This window comes from Capricornis sumatraensis, chromosome 20 (genome assembly GCF_032405125.1).
Source record: "Capricornis sumatraensis isolate serow.1 chromosome 20, serow.2, whole genome shotgun sequence".
In the NCBI taxonomy this organism is placed as follows: Eukaryota; Metazoa; Chordata; class Mammalia; order Artiodactyla; family Bovidae; genus Capricornis; species Capricornis sumatraensis.
The window spans coordinates 14,196,274-14,224,234 of NC_091088.1; the positions used below are offsets into that span (position 1 = coordinate 14,196,274).

Consider the following 27,961-nt stretch of genomic DNA (forward strand, 5'->3'; position numbering starts at 1 on the left):
TACAAGCACAGCGCTAGAATTCCGAGGTTTACGTGGCTCTTGCAAGATGTGGAAATGGGTTGTGGAAATGTGTGCACTTGGCCCAGCGTGAGGCAGCAGGGGCTGACGGGAACTGGGGAGCACCCCTCGTCCCATGCAGGGTTGTTCCCAGGAAGCAGAGTGTCACTCAAGCTTCTGTTTTCTTTCTAAGGGGTCAGGAACTGGCATGTGAAATTTCCTGCCTTTTAGGTATCATGACCCTGGCAGTGTTCTGTACCTCACCTCGGATGGTGCGTTTGCAAATGTTCATGGTATTATTGTCCCCAAACACTTGTATATGGGCAGCGTGTACTCTTGTAGCCTCCAGTACTTGAGGATACATATTGGAAAGGAAATGAACTGTATAGGTCAGCGGAGCGTGTGTCCATACAGCCTGTTGCAATCCGAGTTTTCTGCTTTGGCAGCTGGGGTAACTGAGGCCCTGGGGGCTGTGTGTTGAATCTTCACACACCGTCTCCCCGAGCTGACACAGGCCCATAAGAGCCAGTCACCACCTGTGTGCTGATCCCTCCCTGTGTTTGTGACTCTCCTAGTTCCTCACGTACCTGTTTTCCCGGGAGAACAGCATCTGGGACGAGAAGTATGACGTGGTGGACATGCAGGACATGAACAACCCCTTGTCTCATTACTGGATCTCCTCGTCTCACAACACGTGAGTCTTCCTGCTACCCTGTGGCCCGTCGGGCAGGAGAACGGTGGTATGGAGGGCGCTTCAGGGCGCTGCTCCGGCAGAGCGTGTGGGCAGTGGGCAGAGTGCAGGCCCTCGCTGCTCAGACTGGGATATATGGACGCTTCTGGAGGGGAGGGGAAATGCATCTGTCTTTCCTAGTTGGTATTGCCATAGCAGTCCTTTCTTTGTGGCCCTAAGAAGCAAGTTGACAAAGCCAGTTTGCACAGTTTGGGCATCTCATTCATAGTTGTTGTTGTTGACTCTCTTAAGTCATGTCCAACTCTTTGTGACCCCAAGGACTGCAACATGCTAAGCTCCCCTGTCCTTCACTATCTCCCTGACTTATGTCCATTGAGTGGGTGATGCCATCCAACCATCTCATCCCCTTCTCCTCCTGCCTTCAGTCTTTCCCAGCCTCAGGGTCTTTTCCAGTGAGTCAGCTCTTTGTATCAGGTGGCCAAAGTATTGGAGCTTCACCTTCAGCATCAGTCCTTCCAGTGAATATTCAGGGTTGATTTCCTTTAGGATGGACTGCTTTGTTCTTCTTGCTGTCCAGGGACTCTCAAGAGTCTTCTGCAACACCAGAGTTCGAAAGCATCAATTCTTTGGTGCTCAGCCTTCTTTATGGTCCAGCTCTCAGGAAGGCAGTTGAATTAGTCACTGAACTGACATTTACTGAGAGCTCACCTTGCGCCAGGCCCTGGGCTTGCATTCCACTGCAGGGGGCACGGGTTCAGTCCCTGGTTGGGGACTAAGATCCCACATGCTGCACAGCAGGGCCAAAAAGTAGGAAAAATGGGGCTGGGCACAGGATCAGCCCCTGTCCTCCTGTGTTTGGAGGGGGAAAGGGCCTCCTTTGAGTCTTAGCAATGAGCAGGAGTTGGTGCGAGAAGAACAGGTGGCAAGGCGAGGAGGAGGAGGAGGGCTTCAGACACGGGAACAGCACATGTGTGGGGGTAGGAGGAACTGAGCGGAGTCTCGTAAGACCAGGGCACAGACCCTGGGAGGGAGAGCGGCAGGAGACGAGGCCAGGAAGAGTCGGCTCGAGTGGAATCTTTGAAGCTGCAGCGAGGGCAGTGGGAGCCCCCACTCGTGGTTTTTAGGCCGGAGAGCAGCACACTCATGTGTGTCTTTGGGAGCTTGCCCTGAATGAAAAAAAAAGAGCAGACAGGAAGGGAGAAAAGGCTCTCATCCTCCGTCTACTCTATAAGGTGAGAGGGTGGAGGCTTTTGGTCCTGGGCTGTTGACTGGTACTTTCCCGAGTGTCGGTCCAGACAGGAGTTGGAGAGAAGGCCCTTAGGTTTGTCTCCAGGCATTTTGGAAGACACCTTCCTATTCAGGGGCAAAGGGACTTCATAGTTCTCATCCCTGCCTTTGATTTGAGTACGTGTCTTAGAATGGCGAATTCTGCCAAACCCAGAAGATAGCTGAGCAACACAGACTCTTAAGGGGGGGGGCATGGGTGGTAAGGAGGAGAATGATAAAAATTGGTCTTTCTGCATCAGTTCTGGTGGACATAGTTCACAGGGTAGCAAGTTCCATTTATCCTGTGCCCGGCCTGGGGCCCTGATGTCCGAATGATGGCCCGACTCTGCCTTGTGTAGCCTGGGGGGCAGCCGTCGGGAGTCGTGGGTTTATCATCGTCCGTCAGTCTCGCTCCTGACTCCCTTCGACCACGTTTTCCTCGAAAGGACACACGTTCTCCATCCCACCCTTGGGTGTCCAGGATGGTTGCCCTTCACCTCCCGCGACCATAGCCTGAGTCTGAGGCTCCTGACTGTCAGCCACACGATGGCCTGTGTCTGGCCCAGATCCTAACTGGGGGGTCAGGTGGGGGGGATCTTTCTAGACAGGAAGGACTCAGGGCATTGGGGGCTCAGGCTGAGAAGTCCCTCAGGGGCGCCCTGAGGTGCAGGCCTGCCCCGACACGGCCCCTTCTCCCGCAGGTACCTCACGGGGGACCAGCTGCGGAGCGAGTCGTCCACGGAGGCCTACATCCGCTGCCTGCGGATGGGCTGCCGCTGCATCGAGCGTGAGTGCCCGCCCGCCGGACGCTTCGCGTGGGGCCTGATGGTGGGGGTGGGCGGAGCAGCCTGGGGGCCGAGCCAGGCACCCTCAGCATCTGGGGTGAGCGAGGCAGCCCCCACCAGCCGGGGGGCTTTCCCCCGAAGATGGGGTCCCCCGCGACAAGGAGGGACGTTGGGCCTGGCCAGGTCGGAGCCACAGCACCTTGGGCAGTGGTCTTCTTGTCCGGAAGGCGTCCAGATACAGCGGAGGGGCTGGGAGGCCCGTGGCAAAGATGGCCTTCCTGTCCTGCCATCCCTCGGGGCTGTTGTTAGAGGCAGGAGGGCGCCCTGCGCAGTTCAGCAGGGGTCCCTGAGCGCCTGTGCCCGGGTGCCTGCAGCTGCCCCACAGAGATGACTCCAGGCCCCTGGACGTGGCTGGGAGCGGGTGCTTCCTTCTGACCCCCCAGCCTGCCTCAGTGCCAGAGGCTTATGGCTGTGCCAGGCTGAGGAAGGGCCCAGAGCACCGATGTCGGCTCCAGTTTAATCAGAAGCATTCATCAGGGTGTCAGACCTTAATGGCAATTCCTCCTACAGAGTGCTGCCTAATTTATGCCTTTTTCCCTGTTAGGGAAAAAGCAAATGTGAAAAAAATTTAGTTTGAAACTGTCAGCTCCTGTCTCCTCTGGGGGTTAAAAATATAGAGGCTGTTCACCTTCTACGTAACCTAGTTCTGTCTGAACATTTCACCATGAATCTCGAAAAATAAATCACTGCCCTGTAATGTTCCCTCTAGCAGAGAAAGCAAGCCAGGGTTTAGACAAGTCAAATCAGAAGATAAAACGCACGATGAATCTCTGTTAAAAAAAATTTGGACTAGTGTCTTTTGGACAGATGTGTGGCATTACAAAGGGACCTTTAATTAGACCACCCAGTCTTCCTGTAATGACGCAGGTGACATGTGCACACAGGTGAGGCGTGTCCTCAGGCTGGTGGCCCCGATCTGGCCGGGTCTGACCCCAGTATCCAGGTGATGGAGCCAGCGCTGGGGCGGGGGCCGGGGCACTGCCGTCACCAGGCAGCGTGGCACCTCCAGTGGACTGGGGGTGGAGGGGGACGGGCGGGAGCTCAGGGCACCCGGTTCTGCCCACAGTGGACTGCTGGGATGGGCCCGACGGCAAGCCCATCATCTACCACGGCTGGACGCGGACCACCAAGATCAAGTTCGACGACGTTGTGCAGGCCATCAAAGACCACGCCTTTGTCACCTCCAGGTCGGCGGCGGATTTCCTGGTGGTTCACCTTCAAGGGGAGGTCGCTGGGGTTGAGTGGACAGACAGACATACTCCCCACCCCCCTGCACACCCCACATAGACACACACACACACACACATTCTCAACCTCCTAGACATGCCCCACATACACACAGAAATATACACATAGTGCCCACTCCCAGACACCCCACATAGACTCACACATATACACATACTCCCCACCTCCCAGAAACACCCCATATAGACACACACACACACACACACACACATATATATACTCCCCACCCTCCAGACACCCCACATAGACACACAGACTTACTCCCTACCCCCTGACACACCCGACATAGACACACACCCACACCCACACCCACACACACACACACACACACCCACACCCCACATAGACACACATATATACACATACTCCCCACCCCTCAGACACCCCACATAGATACACAGACTTACTCCCTACCTCCTGACACACCCCACATAGACACACACACACACATACCCACCCACCCACCCCCCCCACATAGACACACATATATACACATACTCCCCACCCCTCAGACACCCCACATAGATACACAGACTTACTCCCTACCCCCTGACACACCCGACATACACCCACACACACACCCACACACACACACACACACCCACACCCCACATAGACACACATATATACACATACTCCCCACCCCTCAGACACCCCACATAGATACACAGACTTACTCCCTATCCCCTGACACACCCCACATAGACACACACACACTCCCCACCACCCCAGACACACCCCACTGCATACATACATACACACATGCATACTCCCCACTACCCCAGACAGACAGACAGACACACACACACACACACTCTTCCCACCACACCAGACACACCTCACCTCAGACACACACACACACACACACACACACACACGCATACTCCCCACCCCCCAGACACACACACACACACACACTCCCCACCACCCCAGATGCACCCCACACAGACACACAGACACAGGAACAGATACTCTTCCCGAACAAATACACACAGACACTCCCTTCCCCCTAGTGCACACACTTATACATACACACTACACATAGATTCTCACAGAGATACACCCCCTACATAAACACCTGTAACACACATAGACACACACAAAGACATAGGCTGAGTAGACACTCCACCACAGATACCCCTCCAGCAGACACAGACACACCCCCACCCCACATACACCCAGACATATACTCTCCACACACACACACTCACACCCCTTTTCCCCAACACACACACAAAAACACACAGACACCCCTTTCCCCCAACACACACACAGACACACACTGATGCCCCCTTTCCCCCAGCACACACAAACACACTGACGCCCCCTTTTCCCCAACGCACACACAGACACAAACTGACGTCCCCTTTCCCCCAGCACACACACAGACACACTGACACCCCTTTCCCCCAACACACACACAGACACACACTGACGCCCCCTTTCCCCGAACACACATACACACAGTCACACACTGATACCCCTCTCCCCCAACACACACACACACACACTGACGCCCCCTTTCCCCCAGCACACAGACACAAACACACTGACGCCCCTTTCCCCCAACACACACACATACACACACTGACGCCCCTTTCCCCCAACACACACACATACACACACTGACACCCCTTTCCTCCAACACACACACACAAACACACACTGACACCCCTTTCCCCCAACACACACACATACACACACTGACACCCCTTTCCTCCAACACACACACACAAACACACACTGACACCCCTTTCCCCCAACACACACACATACACACACTGACACCCCTTTCCTCCAACACACACACACAAACACACACTGACGCCCCCTTTCCCCCAGCACACACGCACACACTGATGCCCCTTTCCCCCAACACACACACAGACACACACTGACACCCCCTTTCCCCCAACACACACACACACAGTCACACACTGATACCCCTTTCCCCCAACACACACACAGACACACACTGACGCCCCTTTCCCCAACACACACACACACACACACTGACGCCCCTTTCCCCCAACACACACACATACACACACTGACACCCCTTTCCTCCAACACACACACACAAACACACACTGACACCCCTTTCCCCCAACACACACACATACACACACTGACACCCCTTTCCTCCAACACACACACACAAACACACACTGACACCCCTTTCCCCCAACACACACACATACACACACTGACACCCCTTTCCTCCAACACACACACACAAACACACACTGACGCCCCCTTTCCCCCAGCACACACGCACACACTGACGCCCCTTTCCCCAACACACACACACATACACACTGACACCCCTTTCCCCCAACACACACACACAAACACACAGACACCCCTTTCCCCCAACACACACACATACACACACTGACGCCCCTTTCCCCCAACACACACACACAAACACACACTGACACCCCTTTCCCCCAACACACACACATACACACACTGACACCCCTTTCCTCCAACACACACACACAAACACACACTGACACCCCTTTCCCCCAACACACACACATACACACACTGACACCCCTTTCCTCCAACACACACACACAAACACACACTGACGCCCCCTTTCCCCCAGCACACACGCACACACTGATGCCCCTTTCCCCCAACACACACACAGACACACACTGACACCCCCTTTCCCCCAACACACACACACACAGTCACACACTGATACCCCTTTCCCCCAACACACACACAGACACACACTGACGCCCCTTTCCCCAACACACACACACACACACACTGACGCCCCTTTCCCCCAACACACACACATACACACACTGACACCCCTTTCCTCCAACACACACACACAAACACACACTGACACCCCTTTCCCCCAACACACACACATACACACACTGACACCCCTTTCCTCCAACACACACACACAAACACACACTGACGCCCCCTTTCCCCCAGCACACACGCACACACTGACGCCCCTTTCCCCAACACACACACACATACACACTGACACCCCTTTCCCCCAACACACACACACAAACACACAGACACCCCTTTCCCCCAACACACACACATACACACACTGACGCCCCTTTCCCCCAACACACACACACAAACACACACTGACACCCCTTTCCCCCAACACACACACATACACACACTGACACCCCTTTCCTCCAACACACACACACAAACACACACTGACACCCCTTTCCCCCAACACACACACACAAACACACACTGACACCCCTTTCCCCCAACACACACACATACACACACTGACACCCCTTTCCTCCAACACACACACACAAACACACACTGACGCCCCCTTTCCCCCAGCACACACGCACACACTGATGCCCCTTTCCCCCAACACACACACAGACACACACTGACACCCCCTTTCCCCCAACACACACACACACAGTCACACACTGATACCCCTTTCCCCCAACACACACACAGACACACACTGACGCCCCCTTTCCCCCAGCACACACACACATACACACTGACGCCCCTTTCCCCAACACACACACACATACACACTGACACCCCTTTCCCCCAACACACACACACAAACACACAGACACCCCTTTCCCCCAACACACACACATACACACACTGACGCCCCTTTCCCCCAACACACACACACAAACACACACTGACACCCCTTTCCCCCAACACACACACACAAACACACACTGACGCCCCTTTCCCCAACACACACACACACACACACTGACACCCCTTTCCCCAACACACACACAGACACACATACAGACACACATACCCCTTTCCCCAGCACACACAGACACACACTGACGCCCCCTTTCCCCAGCACACACACACATACACACTGACGCCCCTTTCCCCAGCACACACACAGACACACAGACACACACACACCCCTTTCCCCAGCACACACACAGACACACACACAGACACACACACCCCTTTCCCCAGCACACACACACATACACACACTGACGCCCCTTTCCCCAGCACACACACAGACACACACACAGACACACACACACCTTTCCCCAGCACACACACAGACACACACACACACACACCCCTTTCCCCAGCGCGCACACACACACACACACACACAGACACATACTGACACCGTCCCGCCTTGCTGACCCCGGCCGCCTGCCCGCCCGCAGCTTCCCCGTGATCCTGTCCATCGAGGAGCACTGCTGTGTGGAGCAGCAGCGCCACATGGCCAGGGTGTTCAAGGAGGTGTTTGGAGACCTGCTGCTGACCAAACCCAAGGAGGCCAGTGCCGACCAGCTGCCGTCGCCCAGCCAGCTGCGTGGGAAGATCATCATCAAGGTAGTGGCTCGGGGCGTCTCGCGCGCGGAGGGCTGGGGTCCCGGGCTCGCCGTTCTCCTCCCTAACTCCACAGCTGACTGGGCAAGGTCACTTAACCTCCCAGCGCCTGTGCGTTCTTGCTGTCTGGGGGCTCACGATAGAACCCACACCGTCAGTGTGCTGTGAATACAAATGTGAAAGAGTGTGTGCAGAGTGCGTGGAACCGCCCCGCCCCACAGCAGAGCCCCGGGCGCATTCGCTCAGTGCCACTCACTCGTTTCTTGGCAGCTCTTCACCACGTTCCTCTCTGTCAGGCCGTCGCGATGTGCTGGGGCTGATCCAGTGAGACCCAGGCTCCGACCTTGCCCTTGAGAGCTCCCAGGGTAGCTCGGGAGGTGGACTGGAGGGGGCCAGCTGCCCCCAAAGGACTGTGCGCTCCGGGGGTGCTGTGGGAGGGGGATGAGTGACAGCCAGCGGCACCATGGAGAGGGTGACATTTGGGTCAGGAGACCCGATGGATAGTGGCTTAAAGCACGGCAATTCAAGCCCTGTGTGCAGGAGAGTGGACTCTGGTCCATGAGGTTGTCCAGGGACCCAGGACCCTCTCCCCTTGTTCAGGGCTCTCCCAGAGAAGAGGTTTTCAGGTGAGGGCCTGCAGAGCCCCCAAGAGCCCACAGGGGCTCTGAATTCGGGGGGATGGCACGGTGGCATGTGAACTTGGGGCAGAAATGTTGCCTCTTTGTTAACATGTAAGCAAAACTTAACCTCTCCTCCCATCATCAATATTGGCAACAAGCCACGTGGGGCTTTGTCACCAGCAGAAATCATGGATATTTTCACATCACATTTGCAGTTGTTGCAAACATCTCAAAGTTTGCTCATCGTGACTTTGAAATTATGATGCTTCTTAGATCTGCCTCTAGATGTTACATGAGGTGTTAATAAAGAGGCGTGTCTGTTAGTATGTTACAAGGACTTTTATCTACTGCCTTAATAGTTGTATTTCAGTATCGTTGGTTTCTCTTATAATTCTATGTATTATGAATGCTCTTCTGAGGAAAGGATCTGTACTCTTCCCCAGACTTCAGAGCTGGGGTTCATAGCACAGAACTGGCCAAGCCTGCCTTAGGGCACCGTCCTTGTGTGGTTGATGCTGGGTCGCAGGCACATGGAGATCCGGCTCACAGAAAGGGGAACACAAGGGATCCAGGGCGAGGGATGCCTGGGAGGCAGGCGGGACGTCAGTGGGACAGGCCTGGCCTCTCCTTTCCTGGCCTGAGAACTCAGTCACGTGACCACCCCACCTGCAGGGGCACTGATACTAGCAGGGAAGCATCGGTGGAAGAAGCGACGTGGATTTCGGTGACAGCCAGCAGGTCCATGGGAAGGACGGACGGGGGTTTACCAGGCAGAGAAGGGGGAAGGTTTGGGGTGGGTGCTGCACGTGGTGTGTTCCCTAGATTGTCACTGGGCCACGAAGACTCACTGGGGACATTCCCTACATGTTGGGAGGTCACAGTCTGGTGGGGAGACCAACCTCTAAGCGGAGGAGAACCGAGCAGTGAGGGGGCTTCGGCCGAGCCCCATCCAGAGGGGAGGACCCTGGTGTGCCCTCGGGTCAGAGCAGTAGCATATTTGGAGGAATTGGCTGAGATTTTGGGGTAGATTTCTCTGAGAAGTTCAGGGAAGCTTCTAGCATTCCAGTAGAATGCGACGCAGAGGGGGCTTGGCCGGGGAGCGTCCACGACTTCTCAGGTTTGGTTGGTGATTCTTCAGGGGGCCTCGTTGCCTCTCGCCGCAACTTCCCCCTGTGTCCATTAGGACAGCTCTCTGCGTGTCCCCAGGGATTTCTCGGCTCTCGTTCCACGGTGTGAGGTAGCGCACACCCCTTTAGGCCAGTCATGGGCTCACTGTGCTACCTCGTGGCTCACCGCTCTCAACTGCAAGGAAAGGGGGTGGAAATACCGTCTGTGACCCAATCAGTGAGTGCTGCACACTGGGCTGGTTCACACTTACAGACGGTACTCCATCTCATGACAGCCCGCAGGACGGGTCATCCGGGCCCCCGGCCCCCTCGACAGGGGAGGCCACAGGTGCAGAGGTTGACTCGGCGGAGGTTGCACGGTTCCTGCCAAAGATGTCACTCGGGGCTGTTAAAATGGGACGTTCATGTCCTGCCACGGCATGTGTCCCATTTGCCCACTGTCTTACGGGACCCAGCTGGGCTCTGTCACCCCCATTTTACAGGGGAGGTTACTGAGACAGATTGTCATGCGGCCAAGGCTACCCAGAGAGGAAGGCGGTGGGCCCTGAGTTCACGCCCGGGTCTGACTCCCCATCCAGAGTCTCCTCCACCAGGCCGCCGCTTCCCAAGGCTGTGCGTGTGATGTGGGTGGTCAGCACTCGCCCAGGTGCATGTCTTCATGATCGCCCTCTTTGTCTTGCCGATGGACACGAAGGTTTCAGAGCAGCGTGGCCACCTGCCCTGGGTCACACAGCTGATAAAGCTGCAGCAGGACTGTTTGCACCCAGGTCTTCTCAGCCTACCTCCCCAGTGTGCCCGCCCCTGCCCTGCACAGCCTGTGCCCGTGGATGCACCGTGGCCTCGCCTTTCCCTCTGTGCGCTGGAGAATTTGGGCACGTCATTGATTCACTGAATATTTATCAAGCAATCACTATGTGCTAAACTAGCTCAGGAAATTCAACAAAGTTCCTGCCCTCATGGGGCTTATATTCCAGCAGGGAAGACAGAGGACAGCTAGATACGTAGCTACACACAGGGCTGGAGAGTACGAAGGTTAGCTAAAGAGTATGAGGGTTGAGTATATCCAGGGGCTTGAGAGTGACAGGGGTGGGAAAGGGGCGGGAAAGGGGCGCGTGGGCAATTTCATGTCACGTAGACAAGGGAAGCGCCTCTGGGGCGGTGACGCCAGGTGCAGAGCTGAAGGTGGAGAGAGAGAAGCCGGGCGGAGAGAACCGGCAGCGCAAAGGCCCGAGGCGGGACGGTGCAGGCGGATGCTGCGCTGACGGGGGTGGAGGTCTGCTGGCCCCACGATCCTGACTCGGGCTCAGGAAGACAGGCTCTGTGTGTTCTTCCCCTCAGCATAAGAAGCTGGGCCCCCGCGGTGACGTGGACGTCAACATGGAGGACAAGAAGGACGAGCACAAGCAGCAGGGCGAACTGCACATGTGGGACCCCATCGACCAGGTGCGGCTCCTCGCGCCCCGCCCGGGGCCGTGGGCGCCCCGCCCTCCCGCCGCCGCACCGAGGCCGCGCCGGCCGCGCTCGCTGCGCTCGCAGCTCGTTCAAAGTGAACTGGCCATTTTAGCAGACTGTGTTTTTCTTCGGCCTTATGAATGTTTCATTTTGAAATAATTTTATATTCAGTGTAACATACTATAGATTCTGAGGCAGAAATGTAGACAGACAGACACACACACAGACACACACTGACGCCCCTTTCCCCCAACACACACACACACACACACACGCACACACTCGTCATACATCCTTCAGCCAGTTTCCCCAAATAATAACATCCTCTGTAACCAGAGTGCAATTGTCATAACCAGGAAGTGGAACACGAGCTACATTGCTATGGACTAATTTATGGGCCGTATTCCAGTCTGTCCACTGATGTCCTTTTTCTGGTCTAAGGGATGCAATAATGCACTTAGTTGTCCTAACTCCTTAGTATCCTCCAACCTGAGACAGTTCCACTGGGAACATTATCATTATTATTGTTGGCTGTGCCACACGGCTTGCAGGATCTCAGTTCCCCGATCAGGAGTTGAACCCAGGTCCCCTGCGTGGAAGCACGAAGTTCTAACCACTGGACTGCCTGGGAATTCCCAAAGTAACATTGTTTTTTGATAAAAATGAGGCGTTTTGAATGTTAATGCCACTTCTCATATCCCTTAACCTAACATGGCAGTCCATTTGAGTAGGTATTGATCAAATGATCAATTGAAGTATATAATTGATATACAGCGTTGTATTAGTTTCAGGTGTATAGCAAAGTGATTATTATAGATTTTATATAAATATGTAATATTTGTTTTTCTGCAAATATTTGAGTATTTTTTACATGTCCTTATAGCCTAGAAATAAACCTTAAAAATGGTTAAATAAAGAATTAAGTCATATTTAAAAGTTGAAGAAAGGGTCTCTAGACAGACTGGCTGAGAAATCGTGAAAGTTTTAAAAGGAAGATGAAAGAGAAAAAGACAGTCATGAAGACACACACAGAGAAAACAATCCCATCATTCATAAAAGGCTTGAAATTAAGTGAATATGATACTGCCTTGTGTCTACTTATAGGCATACTGAATATAGAAGTCCTCAAAATGCTAAAGAACCCCAGAATAATAGGTGTTTTCAAGGAAACATCTCAGGGGCTTGAGGTCAGTGAAACCACCATAAATGGCTACAAACGTGGGAAAGGCAAGTCCCCAGGGTGACGCCAGGCAGGAGCCTTGGGCCTCAGAGTTGATGGAGCAGAGATCTGGGGGGAAACCTAATGCTGATCTTATTTTGTAGAAATGGACTCGGCACTACTGTGCCATTGCTGATGCCAAGCTGTCCTTCAGCGATGACATTGAACAGACTGTGGAAGAGGAGCTGCCCCTGGTAGGTGGAGACCTCCTATACTGCTCCTCTCATCCAGTTCAGGCCTGGACATGCTCAGCCCATCCATGCAGCTAGCTGCCTCTTTGGGTACCAAGGCTTGCCTGGCTCTTCTCTGATTGGTTGTCTGGCCCATGTGCTTAGCCAATGAGGCTTAAGAGTCTTTCCTGCTCTCTGAAAGGCTTGATTGGCCTGTGCTACCTGGGGAGAATGAGGACATTTGGATGCTCCGTTCAGCCCCACTTCCTGCCCTCTGCCCCTGGGCTGCTGACCATCCTTGGTGCTGTTCCTTGAGTGCAGCCCCGAGGGGATTGTAGCTTTCAGACTTCCTGTACGATAGAGTTGAGGCTGTACTGGGCCATGACTCAGGAGGCCACCACAAATAGGGGCTGTCAGGAGTAGGTGGCTGGCCGGGGGAGGGCAGTGGAGGCTGGCTTCCCAGACCTCTTGGGGTGAAGGCAAGCTGAGGCCATCCTTGGTCTGTTATCCAGTCCCCTGAAGCAGCGTGCACAGATGGACTGGTCTGGTGATGCTTGTCCTGGTTTTCAGAAGCCTCTTCTCTCTTTGTGGCCCAGGATATACCCCCCACAGAGCTGCATTTTGGGGAGAAATGGTTCCACAAGAAGGTGGAGAAGAGGACAAGTGCTGAGAAGCTGCTGCAGGAATACTGCGCTGAGACAGGGGGCAAGGATGGGACCTTCTTGGTGCGGGAGAGTGAGACCTTCCCCAACGACTACACCCTGTCCTTCTGGTAATGCCCCTCTGTCCAGGCCATGCCTACCTTCTCCCCACAGCTGGTGGGATCGAGGGGCCATGTGGCAAGTGGTACCAGCTTAGGCTGGATTTGGGTGGAGCTGGGCTAGAAACCGAGGCTTCCCTGGTGACTCAGTGGTAAAGAATCCGCCTACAGTGCAGAGCCACAGAAGACACAGGTTTGATCCCTGGGTCAGGAAGATCCCCTGGAGAAGGGAATGGCTACCCACTCCAGTACTCTTGCCTGGGAAATGCCATGGACAGAGGAGCCTGGTGGGCTGCGTAGGGTCGCAAAGAGTTGGACACGACTGAAGTGGCTTAGCATGCACGCATGGGCTAGAAACCCAGACTTCATTTAGTGAGTTTTAGGGGGCAAGACTTGGGTTGAGTGAGGCCCCCGAAACATAGTCATCAACATTAGTGATATTTCAGTGCAATATCAAATATTATAAAGTAACCTTACAGAACTTTGGTGAGGCTATAGTGAGCTCATCTACATTAATTCATTAAAATATACTTATTTTGGGGGTACTTGCTCAGTGCTAGGCACAGTGACTTAGCAGTGACCAGGCAGACATGGTCCCTGTCCTCTTGGAAATTAGGGTCTGAGAATGGAGATGGACAGTGAAAAAGGAATCACGCAAATCATGCATAATTCTAGTGGTGACAAGTGCAATGAAAAAAATGCAGGACGTTATGAACGTCAGTGAGAGCGGGATCTGGTGTGATGTTGGGAGAAAATTCAGGGAAGACTTCCTGAAAGAAGTGGTATTTAAATTGAGACCTGAAGGATAAAAGTTCTAATATTAACAACATACAGATAATAGTGAGAGCTAACACCTGTAAGATGCTTACCATGTAACAGGCAGCATTCCAGGCACATTCTGTGTGTGTGTGTGATCTTGTTTCATCCTCAGGATATCTCTGTGAGGCAGATACTGCCATTATCCTTGCTGGACCACTAGGATCATAATAGGGAGGCTCAAAGGGGACAAGTCACTTGTTCAAGGTCACTTAGCTCATCAGTGGCAGAGTCAGGATTGGAACCCAGGCTGTCTGGCTCCAGAGGAGCAGTTATGTAGGTAAAGGGGACAGCAGCCAGGGGAAGTAGGTGGAATGTTCTGGAATCCAGGCTCAAGGAGTAGCTTGTGTGGAAGCCCTGGTGGGTTCAAAGAGCAGAGGGAGGCCTGTGCGGCCACACACAGCGTCCACCCTGGGGGCCGCGGCTGCAGCTCTGGCCTGCATCCTCTGCTGCCCTGGGCGCAGGAGGAGCCCACTGGGCTGGCTTTGACGGGGTCCCTCTCCCCGCAGGCGGTCGGGCCGCGTGCAGCACTGCCGGATCCGCTCCACCATGGAGGGCGGGACCATGAAGTACTACCTGACCGACAACCTCATGTTCACCAGCATCTACGCCCTCATTCAGCACTACCGCGAGACACACCTGCGCTGCGCCGAGTTCGAGCTCCGGCTGACCGACCCCGTGCCCAACCCCAACCCGCACGAGTCCAAGCCGTATGTGTGCCCGTGCTCTGGGGGCGCGAGTCGGAAATGCCAGCCTTGCGGGTGGGCTGGGGCCCGCGTTCGCACGAGGCTCCTCACCTGGGCCCACCAGGGTCTCTTTAAGTTCCCCGGGACGGCCGCTGTCTAGAAACCTGCTGCCCGTTCCTCCTGCCTCTCCCTCCGCCGCTCCCATCCTTTCTTCTTCGTCTTCAGAGTCCCGAGGTCTTGGCCTTTGATTTTTCAGAGACGAATTCTGACCTGGTGTTACCGTTCTACTTGTCAGAGCTCATTCCTGTTGGTTTGAAAGCAAAAAAAAAAAAAAAAATTGTAAAGAGAATATCGGTTAGGCCTTGCAAAGGGTTAACTAGTTCTGGAAAGAAAAGAGTAATTTTTAAGCAGAAACCTGCTCAAGTGCACCTTTCTGAAGAAGCCATATAGCTGTGACAACTTTGATTTTTACTTTTCTTGTCTGTATTCAAGTGGATGGCCTTAAAATTTGCTATTTTGCATCTTTAAAATTAACTCCCAACCCCTCTAAAACCCCATTCTGTGTGTTTTCTGCCTCTGGTTTTCTGAGACACTGCAGGGCTGTGTCACGCTCTGATGCTTGGGTCAGTGGTCTGGGAGGGGGCTGAAGATTTAAGTTGATTTATTCTCTCGTGCTCCAAGCAGACTCCCTACACAAATGCTTCACCCGAGCTGTGTCTGGGTGATTGTTTTCAAAGTTGCCGTCTCTAGAGGGGATTTCGGGTGGGGAGGCCTGCTGCGTGATTTCCGTGGTGGGCTCCAGGGTTGTATTTCAGGCCTCCCGGGGACCCACCATGTCCTCCTCTGCTGCCAGTCTTAGCAGCCTCTCCCCTGACCATTGCCCTGGGCCTGTGCTGCAGGTGGTACTACGATGGGCTGAGCCGCGGAGAAGCGGAGGACATGCTGATGAGGGTCCCCCGGGACGGGGCCTTCCTGATCCGGAAGCGGGAAGGTACCGACTCCTACGCGATCACCTTCAGGTAAGTATCTGGGCTGCAGCCACTTCTCACTCTGCGGAGGCGCCTGGGCATGGCAGGAGGGAGAAGAAAGCGGGAACTGCAGGTGGGCGCTGAGCCCAGTGTCCTCTGTCCAGAGTGTCAGCTATGATGGGGACAGTAATAGTAACAGTGATAGCAAAAGCAGATGCTAACGTGTGCTTTCAGCATGCCAGGCACTGCTCTGTACTCCTGAGAGTAATGTGGTTTACATGAATTCATTTAATCCTCCCAAAACTCTATGGGATGAGCATGACCCATACCCCTACTTTTTGGAGGAGGAAACTGAGGCCAGGGTGATGGAATGACCTGCTGAAAACATGCAGCCCATTAGCGGTGGAGGTGGAGTTTGCGCCCCAGCAGCACTCCAACCCAGATGGGTGATGCAGCTCCGGTCTCCTCCCATCCGCCGTTGCCACTGACTGCCAGTGGGCAGGCCGTGTGGACCAGCCGTCTCAGGGCTGTGGCTCTCTGTGTTAATTCTACCCCAAGACACCTGAGTCCTCCAGTTTCCACCGAAAGCAGTATGAGGGAGGGTCAGACCCCGTTCATCAAACTGCCCCTCCATCTCCCCATCTGCAGGGCTCCCCTGCGTGTTCTTGGTGATGGTAGTGGAGTACTGGGTGCCAAAGCCCGGGTTCCCAGGTGATGTTCCGGACACTGGGCTGCCTTCAGGGCCTCACCTATTTATTTTCATTTATTTATTTTTCAATTAATATTTTTTCAAATACTTTAAAAAATATTTATTCATTTATTTAGCTTTGCCAAGTCTTAGTTGCAGTATGTGGGATCTAGTTCCCTGACCAGGGATTGAACTCAGGGTGTCTGCATTGGGGGTGCAGAGTCTTAGCTGCTGAGCCGCCAGGGAAGTCCCTTCCAATACTCTTTTGACCTCACTGCATGGCATGTGGGATCTTGGTTGCCTGACCAGGGATCAAACCTGTGCGCCTTGCTTTGGAAGCGTGGAGCTTGCCCATGGGTGCCAGGGAAGTCCCGCCACGTCTGTCTGTCTGGTGCCCTAGGATGGGGGACCGGGCTGTCTGTGGTTCCTGGGCTGGTGTGGCTGTCACCCGGCTGCGGGATGTCAGCCCCGTGTGCTCTCCTCCCAGGGCCAGGGGCAAAGTGAAGCACTGTCGTATCAACCGAGACGGCCGGCACTTCGTGCTGGGCACCTCCGCCTACTTTGAGAGCCTCGTGGAGCTGGTCAGCTACTACGAGAAGCACGCACTCTACCGGAAGATGAAACTGCGTTACCCCGTGACCCCCGAACTCCTGGAGCGCTACAACATGGTGGGTGGCTGACCCGCCCGGGATGCGGCGGACACTGTCTGAGGTTACGATTCACCTGTTGGTTCATTCAGCAAACCTTTATTGAGCACGTACGTGTGTCCCACACGGCTCTGGGTCCAAAACTGCAGAGTGGACTCAGACTCTGCCCCTGTGCTCTTACAGTCCAGTGTGGGTGAGACAGACGACACACGAAATGAAGAACTGTCAGAGCACGTGTCAGCTGATAGGATGATAAGAGAGACACTGAGCCAGTGTCACAGACATGCTGAGGCAGGTGGATAAGTGGGTAGATGATGGGGAAGGGGCTGCAGTTCTCAGGGGTGCTCGGGAGGGGCTTGCTGACTAGGAGACATGGGCAGACACTCCAGGAAGTGGAGGAGACAGCCTGCAGCTGTGAGGAGGAAGAAAGAACGGTCAGTGCAAAGGTCCTGAGGTGAGAGCATGCAAGGAGGCAAAGAGGAGAAGCTGGTATGGCTGGACCTAAGTGGTCCAGGGTTGGAGCAGACCTAAATAAGGATGGAACTGCATGGAGTGGGGCCACACACAGCAGCTTTTATTCTGAGCCATTGGAGGGTTTGTCTTTTTTGGGGGGGGCCATGCCATGCAGCATGAAGGATCTTAGTTCCCTGACCAGGGATCAAACCTGCAGCCCCTGTGGTGGAAGTGGTATCTGGACCACCAGGGAGGTCCCCACTGGGGGGCTCTGAGTGGTGAAGGGGGCCAGTCTGATTATCGTGTCTCAGCTCCTCTCAGCCAGACTCAGTACGTTGTTGGAAGGAGGCTGACTGCACTATCAGGAGCCGAGTGTAGATGCTGGGAGAGCTCGGCGGAGCACTGTCAGCCCTTGGCACATTCAGGTTCTAGAAAGGTGCCCCCGGGCAGGGCGAGTTACAGTGAAGACGAGAACAGGATGGGGCGCTGTGGGGTGGGCACTGTGTTAGACTGGGGCCGGGAGCTGGGAGCGGGCCTCCTGCAGAGGGTGGGAAGGCAGCCGGGGGGCGGAGCGGCTGGGGAGCTGTGGAGGTGGCGGGTTCCAGGTGGGGGGCAGGTGGGCGCAGGACCACAATGTGGGGTGGGGGTGCAGCCCAGTGGGGGGCCGGGGAGGGGCAGGAGGGGTCTCCAGTGTGCGCTGGTGAAGGTCTACCCGCTCTGCGGAGAGAAGCCCCGCTTTGTGGCGTTTGCCAGTTTCTGTGCCTTGAGCACTCCCGCGGTGGCGTTTCAAGCTGCCGACATTGAGCGTGGGTCAGGAAGAGTGGTGAGCTCGCCCCAGGACACCAGTGCCTCGTAGGGCTTGTGTTTTGACAAAGGAGGATGGTGCCTGGCATGCGGTAGGCCGCGTTGGGGCCTCTCTGATCCTGGGGTAACATTTCCAAGTTTTGGGGAATTTCTTAATAGCCTCTTACTGGCTCTGCCTACAAGGTGAATAAACTGAGGTTTCAGCTCTTCTACTCGAAGGCAGGAAACCATGAGGTTGCATAGAATCCTTGTTCCAAGTTAGGGCTGTCCCGGGAGCTTGAATGACTCTATTTATTTTTCTCTCTTCTTTTACAGGAAAGAGATATAAACTCCCTCTATGATGTCAGCAGGATGTATGTGGATCCCAGTGAAATCAATCCTTCAATGGTACAGTGCAAACTTCTGACTCACACTATTACCTCGTCACTAGACTGGCATGGGTCGTCCCAGGTGGTTCAGTAGTAAAGAAATTGGCTGCCAATGCAGGAGATGCGGGGTCAGTCCCTGGGTCAGGAAGATCCCCTGGAGAAGGAAACGGCAACCCACTCCAGTATTCTTGCCTGGACGATACCATAGACAGAGGAACCTGTCGGGCTGCAGTCCATGGGGTCACAGAAGAGCTGGACACAACTTAGCGATTCAACAACAAGCAGATTGACATAGGGTCTACCCCCAGGTAAAACAGGGCAAGGGAACGCTTTGGAAAACTCTGCCAAAGAATTCTTGGAGGGGAGAAGACATGACAGTTGACAAAGTGACATCTAGTTTCAGGGAAGAGGTTAATAGCATTCCATCCAAATGTGACTGAGCCTTGCTAAAATTCTGAACTTTGATGAGCCACCTTTGGGCCCAACAGCTTCTAACTGAAAGGCTTTCAAATGTTCCTTGCTCACGGACTGAGCCTGTGGTGTTTATAAATTCCACTTGGTTCAGCGACCCCTCTGCCGTGTGCACGCTATCTTGTATTCCCACCCTGGCTGCTGAGTCCTTTCATGCAGGTAGGGCTGGATTTTACTGTTAGCCTGAAGCTCCCAGTTTCATCTTAAATTTAGCTGGAGCTTGCAGAGGAGCAATGCTGGCGAGTTTTCTGTTTGGCGGGGCTGTCTTGTCTGTGATTAGTGTACAGTTCTCACTTTGGAAGGGATACCCTGCTGGTGGGCTCTGTAAAAATCTGGGGATTTTCTTTTAAAATAATCCTTGGCCAATGCAAATCCCTTTCAGCAAGCAGTGAAGTCTTGAAAAATTATGGGTGCGTGGAACCGGGTGTGAAGTGCATTAGGGGACTTAGCCAAATAGAAAAAAAAAAAAAAACCCATTTATTAGAGCTGACAGATGCTTTGGTTATGAGAATGATACAGCCTCATGTCAGGCAGATGTCGGGGGATGGTGGAGATCATGGTAAACCGAGGACACGCCCCATCTCGAGAGCAGCCACCCCTGTCAGCAGCTGCCATTTCAGAGACCAGGCGGGGTCTTCTGATTTCTCAAGACAAGCCAGTGATCTGGATGTTTGATGTGAAATCTCCCCATTATTAAACCCTGGTCGCTATACCAAGGTATGTAGAGGAAGTCTTCCTATAGTCAGTGAGCCAAGTAAAACATGATCGTATGGGGAGTTTGAGTGCAAGCTGCCAGACCATGGCAAGTACCTCAAAATACAATTATTATTCTTGTGTTTGAAAAATGATGTAACAATGAAAAGGGAAACACTTTCAAGGCAGGGAAAACAATGCACCCTGGGCTCGCCATCCTGACGCAGTGGCCATCTGCACCTGTGGGTGTTCCGTCCCCTCTGGTCCTTGTCCGCGGGGAGATGTGTTTTACAGTCCCCACCCCAGCACCTGCCATTTCTATTCTTTGTTCACCTGCCACTCGGCCACGAGTGAGTTTCTTCACTGCTGATCTACTTAATGACCATTTTTTGTTGAACCTGGTAGGCCACGCAATTTCGATGCAGTACCTGGGCTGGGTACTTGGACAGGGAAGCCTAGCGTGTTGCAGTCCATGGGGTCTCAAAGAGTCGGACATGACTGAGCAACTGAACTGAACCTGGACTGGAATTGTAGAGAGAATATTTTTTATGCTGTAGAATATTCGAGGTGACTGGGCCCTTTTAGCTGCATCTCCATCAATGGCCATTTGGGTTGTCTCTAGGCTGTGCTCTTCTCGTTAACGCTAAAATGAATTTCTTCACCTGTGAGGTTTTGTATCTTTCACTTTACGTCCTTTGGGTGAGTTCTTAGGACTGGAGTGACGAGGTCAGTAATAACAGGTAACACATATTGATGACCACATAGCGAGCATTGAGCTAAGCGCCTGATGGCTCATTAGTCCTCTAACAGCCCCAGGCATCAAGTACCATTTTTGTGCCCATTGTACAGATGAGACAACTGTACATAGTAGTTGAATGATGATCTAAGTGTGGAGCTAGGATTTGGCTGCTGCCAGACATGCACTTGTGGCCACTCTGTGGTGCCACATGCCTGCTTGCTCATGTGATGGGTGGCTCATTTCTCTAGTCCATGAGGGACGTGACATGAGGACCTCTCCTGCCATCCGTCAGGCTGGAGACTTACTCCTCGTAGACACCACTGCGTGCCACCCCCTCTGCCACTGGCTGCACCTTCCTCATCGCCTTGGAGTCTGGCAGTGAGCTGTAGAGTTTTGTGGGGAAAGAGACAACTCCGCTCCCTACGTCCGGTCTGCCCTTGATGCAGGGTGCACAGAAGAGCTGGCTCTGCTTGCAGGTTGAGGAGTCAAGTTCAGAAGCTCTGGTTGGAGTTCCCATGGCAAAGCTCACAGAACCCACACTGTAAGCATCACAGTCGATGGTGGTAACTCATATTAATGGAGTTTTTCTCTGCTCATCACAGTCGATGGTGGTAACTCATATTAATGGAGTTTTTCTCTGCTCAGCCACTTGCCAGGTGGTTGACTTTGGCCAAGGATGCTTCATCTCTCTGGACCTCTATTTCCTCGTCTGTAAAATGGGATACCATCGCTACTCCCTGCCTGTTAGGATTATGAGGATTAGAGGAGATAACTGTAGATAAAAGGCCTAAAGCAGGGCTTTGACTGTAGTAAGAACTTAAGAAATGCTCGCTGTTGTCATTTTTATCCTTACGTGTGTTATCTCACTTAATAGTCGCAATGACCCTGTGAAGTATGCAGTGTTTTAATTCCTATTTCACAGATGGGGAAACAGGCCGAGAGAGCCTCATTGTTATATAGCTCTTGAACAGAAGGGGCAAACCGAGGATTTGAGCCACATGTCTGACTCCAGAGCCCCATGCTCCTGAGGAGCAGTTTTGTGGATTCCTTGTGAAAAGCTGCATTCCCTTTTCCTTGTGTTGGAGGAGGTTGGCAGTCTCGGACGTTTTCCCACTAAGTGTTTGCTTGCTGTGTGGGTGTTCATCTTGCCGTGCATTTGTGCTTGCCCAGTGGCAAATCACGGAGGAGGAATTCTGCCCTCAGTTCTGTCTTGTTTCTGCCAGTGCAGAGGCCGCACTTGGTGATTTCATGGAGGAGCACCTCGGGCACTTGCAGAATGCCAGCATCCCAGGGCATGTCAGGGCATCACCAGTAAAATTGCTGGTGAGGCTCGGGGGCTGCCAGAAGTAGTGTTGAGCTTGAACTGCTGAGCGGGTTGGTGAATATGGGTAGTGAGGACTTCGGAGATGGGGGGCATGGTTTCGCCTGAAAGGCGTGTCCTTTCTCTGTTGAGGAAATACCAGCTCACTCTGAGGTGCCCTTTGTTGCTGTTCAGATGCTCAGTCATGTCCGACTCTTTGCGACCCCATGGACTGCATCACCCCAGGCTTCCCTGTCCTTCACCATTGCCTGGAGCTTGCTTAAACTCATGTCCATTGAGTCGGTGATGCCATCCAACCATCTCATCCTCTGTCATCCCCTTCTCCTCCCGCCTTCAATCTTTCCCAGCAACAGACTCTTTTCCAATAGAGTCTGCTCTTTGCATCAGGTGGCCTAAGTATTGGAGCTTCAGCTTCAGCATCAGTCCTTCCAATGATTATTCAGGGTTGATTTCCTTTAGGAGGAACTGGTTTGATTCCTTGCTATCTAAGGGACTCTCAAGAGTCTTCAGCACCACAGTTCGAAAGCATCAATTCTTCTTTGTGGTCCAACTCTGGCGTCTGTACATGACTACTGGAAAAACCTAGGCTCTGATTTAGGCCAGTTCCCCTTGTGGCTCCCTGGCAATGCAAGCCCTCACCACCAGATGGCGCCATAAGCCTGGACTAAAGCCGCCCTCTCGTTTGAGAACCAAATGTGCCAGAAAGGGCAGCCGCCTCCCTCTTCTTTCGCCTGGCCTGACCCGTTACCTTCTTGTTTTCCCTGAAAGCCTCAGAGAACCGTGAAAGCTCTGTATGACTACAGAGCCAAGCAGAGTGATGAGCTGAGCTTTTGCCGCGGTGCCCTCATCCACAACGTCTCCAAGGAGCCCGGGGGCTGGTAAGGCTAAGGGGAGCTGGGCCCTTCGACCTGTCCCTTTCTAGCGGTGAGACTCAAGCGCTGGCTGAACCCTGACCCCTTTATCTCCTGTTCTGGCCTGGCTTTGACCTGTCATACTTTCTTTGGGAAGGTGACCGATATATGCTCTATTTGCAAAAGTGGGTAAATAGCAATAGCAATTATGATAATGTCATTTATTAATATATATCATACTACATGTTAATTATAATAGTAGCTGCCATTTATTGAGGTCTTACTGTGTGGCAAGCACTATGCTAATTGCTTTCATACAATATCTAAGCAAATTCTTGTTACAGCCCTGCAGGGTTATGACTGTGATTATCTCTGCTTTATGTCAGCTTCCCAGGTGGCGCTAGTGGTCAAGAATCTGCCTCCAACACAGGAGTCATAAGAGACGTGGTGGGCCCGATCCCTGGATCGGGAGGATACTGTGGAGGAGGGCATGGCAGCCCACTCCAGTGTTCATGCCTGGAGAATCCCATGGGCAATGAATAGATGCAGTGAATGAGGCTTTGCAAAGTTCAGCTACTGAACACTACAGGCTCTTCCCATTATGCAAGCCTGTGCATTTTAAATTCAGATTCTTTTGCTATTACATAGCCCCATGCCCTGTGCAGTGGCCCCATCGTGGATTAAAGAGGTGCATTTAACTAAAGAGGTGCACCCAGGCCAAAGGCATCTGGGTGTGTGACAGTTGAGTTATCTCTTCCCCTTTTTTTTCCACCCAGGGAGAAGAATGCTCTGCCCACCATAGGTTCCCTCAGCAGGTGGTTTCATGGGATGATTCCTATCTTAGAGCAGTAAGGATTGTTCATAACCATGAGCCCTTGCAGAGACTCGGGCACCTCACAAAATTGGTGCTTCTTCCTCTTGGAAGATAGCAGACCTGACTTAGAGGTCTGAATAGTGGCTCAGATGGAGCAGTGTTGAGCACCATCATAAGGAGTTCATTTGAAGTCATTCCTGTGGTCCACACAGTGACCCTGTAAGGTTGCTGCTTTGCTCCCCTGCACTTCACGCATGAGGACAGTGAGGCACGAGAAGCAGCGCCTTGCCAGGGTCACAGAGCAGCCTGAGATTTGAAGCTCGGCCTTCTGACTCACGGGGCCACACGCTCTGCTCACTCGTGTGCTAGATCCAGAGGCTTACCAGCTGTTTTCTTTCAATTTGGAGATCACCCTCTTTTTAAACCCATTGCTTACCTGGATCCACAGAGGCTTTTGTCTCAAGATGGGTTAAGAGACTGGAGTGAGTGCTGTTGGCGAGGGGCTGCGGGTAAACTGTAGGCCCTCCTGAGGCGCCCTCCTTGCTTACTCTCTGCCTGGTGTCAGTATCGCCACCTAGTGGGATGCCTGCCTCGAACCACATATTTTTTTTTTGCATCCTTCCAGATTAGAGGACCACATCATTTTTGTTTAAACTGGCATGCATTTGAGAGTGAAGGGAATGCATAGTTAATAATTACACCTGGGCCGCAGGTGTAAACTACCCAGTTCTGGGCACATGGCCCATACAGTTGCCCACACGGTTGCCCATACAGTTGCCCATACAGCCAGACTTTGCTGGAGATAGGGCTGGAGAAATGAAGGCTGAAGGGTATGTGAAAGGGGCTCACAGCTGGCATTTCTGTTTCCACCAGGCCGTGGGACAGGCAGTCCTCTCTGCTTGTTCAGCTCAGCAAACATTTATTAACATTATTGACCAGGGAAACTAATGCCTGTGGAGTTAATATGTTTCCAGTCAGTAATGCGTTAAGTGCTGCCGAGTGTAGATTTGATTAAGACTGAGGAAGGTCGCGTGTAGAAGGGAAACTGATGGGTAACTGTAAGTTAATATAAGGTGTGGACCGCTTTGACAGCTGTGGGGAAAGATGCCAGGGAGCACAGAGGAAGAGCGCTCAGCCTGGCAGTCAGGGAAGGCTCCCTGGAAGAGGAAGACCCCGGCTGAGTCTTATATTGCTAGGTGGCTATAGAGGGCATTGAGTATGGCATAGAAGGTAGAGAGCATGGCAGGGCCATGTGGGGAGTGGGCCACAGACGGTCTGGAATGAATATCCGGTTCAAGTCAGAGAGAGGCAGGAGTTGAGGTCCCTGAGTTAGAGCATTATGATGGCCAAGCTACACAGTCTCGGCTTGATTTTGAAGGCCTCAGTGTGGTGGGGTCAGAAGAGCATTCTGGAAGGAGCCCCCTGGCTGCAGAAAGTGGGCCATGGGAGGGCTCAGAGGAGGATCCAGTCCAGGCATCAGACTTGGGGGCATCTTGGAGGTGCGGCCAGTTTCTTTGAGTCAAGACACGTACAAAGTTGATAATGTCTCATGTTATTAGTTTTGCTACCACGGTGGGAAGGTCGGGGGTGGGGGCACAGCTTTAGCTGAATAACAAGAACTAACACTATGGAGCGCTTTATATGTAAACGCAAGACGATGTTAACTCCTGTGGCCCCGGTAAGATCCTGAGGGGGACACGGGGACCGCCCCCACACCCAGACGGTGGATCTGAGGCTCAGGGCACCAGTGTGGTTGGTAGAGGATCTGGGACTCGAGTCCAGGCCATCTGACGGCAGACCCTTCCTTACCCTCACCCCCATCTCTAAATTCATAGCCCTCCCTGAAGGGCCTGGGCCTCCGCTAGAACCAAGCTTTTGTCTTGTACAGTATCTGATGTCCAGTTAAAGCACTGAAACTTGGGACTCGGTGGCTCTGCCAAACACTAGGGTCCTGGGCAGGGGATGGCGAGCCCTAGCAGTCTCTGCTGGGGACACAGCAGAGGACCCTGCTGCGGGGGAGTCCTGGCCCGGCCCCCGGCCCCTCCCCCGCCCCAGCAGCAGGGAGCTAGCGAGCAGTGATGAGGGTTAACAGCACTCGGCTGAGGCCCCGAAAGTGCCTTCTGTGTTTCTGTAGGTGGAAAGGAGACTATGGGACCAGAATCCAGCAGTACTTCCCGTCCAATTACGTTGAGGACATTTCACCAGCAGAAGGGGAGGAGGCGGATAAGCAGGTGAGTCTCCATCGTTCGTTGCAGGGAGGGACCCGCCGATCCTGTTCTGGAGGCTCTGCCGAGCCAGCTCTGTGGACACGTTTTTGCATATGTTGCCCTGAGCTCTGGACCAGGGACAGCAGAATGATGGGGAAATTAGGACTGTCCCCGAGTTGTGGGTGAAAGTCTGTGACCAGATAGGCAGGTTTAAATTAGGTTGCGCTGGGCCGGAAGGCTTTGCGTATGTAGGAGGATTCCCTCCAGGGTGAAAACGGCCAGACGGGGAATTTGTCCTTTGCTTAAACCGGCTTGCAGATGAAACACATTTAGCTTGGCCAGCCAGACGTTCAGAACGTGCTCGGTGTGAGTAAGTAAGCCGGCGCACGTTGGAGGGTGAGGGGAGGCTCTTCTGGTGACATTGCAAACCTGGTTTCTACTCATTGCCTCTTGCTCAGAAAGCTTGACGAGCAGCTACTTCAAGGTGACAGCAGTGCACTGAGGCTGAAATCCTAGACTTTCTTCTAAGAGAGTTGGGGGCAGTCTGGGAAGGCTGCATGGTGGAAGGGGCCTTTGAGCGTTAAAAGTCAAGTTAGAGTTCAACAGCGAGAGACCGGCAGGAGGGAATTCCAGGTGGGAGGTACAGCCTGAGCCAAAGTGTGGTGGTGGAAACGCAGTTCACTGTGCTCAGCCTGAGGCAGAGACGTGACCCTCCCAGCTGTGTCTGTCCCATGTTGCCCATTACCCACAGTCAGCATTAGCCCGGTGGAGGGTGGGGATGAGTCCATGCAATGAGCAGATGCACAGTTCTACCAGCTTTTCGGAGACCAAGATACTCCCATCTCACCTGGCCTCTGCGATGCTTCAGATGTGCTGGCAGATGGAGCGGAAAGCCCGGAGACCAGACTGCAGAGCTTGGGTGTTGGTTCCGTAGGACACAGGGAGCCACAGAAGGTTCTTGAGCTGGGCTGGAGAAGGAGGCCAGTCCCATTTCATAATAACGTCACAACAAAGGGTCTAGGGTGTTCTTTTGAAACCAGATCTGCGGAAACACTTTGAAACCTGCTCTAGACTGCACAAGGCGTGTTTTTACAGGTTGGGAAATGAAATGCTGAGCCTGCTGGCACCTACTCCCCGCTGGGTCCCCGTCAGCAACAGGCTTCATTATTTAGCTCTCTCCCCATGGACGTAGCCTGTGATGAAAATGCATTTTAAACAGTTCCACAGGCAGTGTCTCTGCTAAATGGTGTGCTTTGGAAACTGGTTCTCTTTTTATTATTCCCGTTAAGACGAACGTGAGTTATGTCTTGTTTCTTCACAGATTATTGAAGACAATCCCTTAGGGTCCCTTTGCAGAGGAATCCTGAATCTCAACATCTATAATGTTGGTATGTGCACACGTGGTCTCAGCCTGGATTCCCACCCAAGTCGTCCCCTCTGCCCCCCCGGGCAGGGGGTGGGTCTTTCTAGCCTCAGCTTGAGTACTGAAGCTGAGTATTGGGCCAGGCTGGTCAATGACTTATCTTACGTCTCACAGATTGCTACGCTGTTAACATCTGTACAGTGTGGAAACAGTCTGGTGTGTACGTAACAAGTGCTGGATGGGCGTGGGCTGCTCTTACTCCCGACGCTGTCATCCTTATTTCAGGGGCCTGGCTGGGTTCCCTGGGCTTTTCTCAGAGGAGCCGAGACATCCGTGCAG

At 53.3% G+C, this 27,961-nt stretch overlaps 1 protein-coding gene across 1 annotated transcript in view; it reads left to right on the forward strand.

Annotated features, from left to right (window-relative positions):
- The window catches only part of PLCG2 (phospholipase C gamma 2), a 151,555-nt gene that overhangs the window by 92,391 nt on the left and 31,203 nt on the right, over window positions 1-27,961 (forward strand). Inside the window, exons 11-24 of the mRNA XM_068992234.1 lie at window positions 573-691; window positions 2,656-2,741; window positions 3,866-3,986; window positions 8,220-8,388; window positions 11,471-11,575; window positions 12,908-12,997; window positions 13,570-13,745; window positions 15,059-15,259; window positions 16,135-16,254; window positions 17,379-17,559; window positions 19,111-19,182; window positions 23,156-23,265; window positions 26,187-26,283; window positions 27,581-27,647. Coding sequence (XP_068848335.1) covers window positions 573-691; window positions 2,656-2,741; window positions 3,866-3,986; window positions 8,220-8,388; window positions 11,471-11,575; window positions 12,908-12,997; window positions 13,570-13,745; window positions 15,059-15,259; window positions 16,135-16,254; window positions 17,379-17,559; window positions 19,111-19,182; window positions 23,156-23,265; window positions 26,187-26,283; window positions 27,581-27,647 — 1,714 coding nt within the window. The remainder of the gene's footprint in view (window positions 1-572; window positions 692-2,655; window positions 2,742-3,865; window positions 3,987-8,219; window positions 8,389-11,470; window positions 11,576-12,907; window positions 12,998-13,569; window positions 13,746-15,058; window positions 15,260-16,134; window positions 16,255-17,378; window positions 17,560-19,110; window positions 19,183-23,155; window positions 23,266-26,186; window positions 26,284-27,580; window positions 27,648-27,961) is intronic.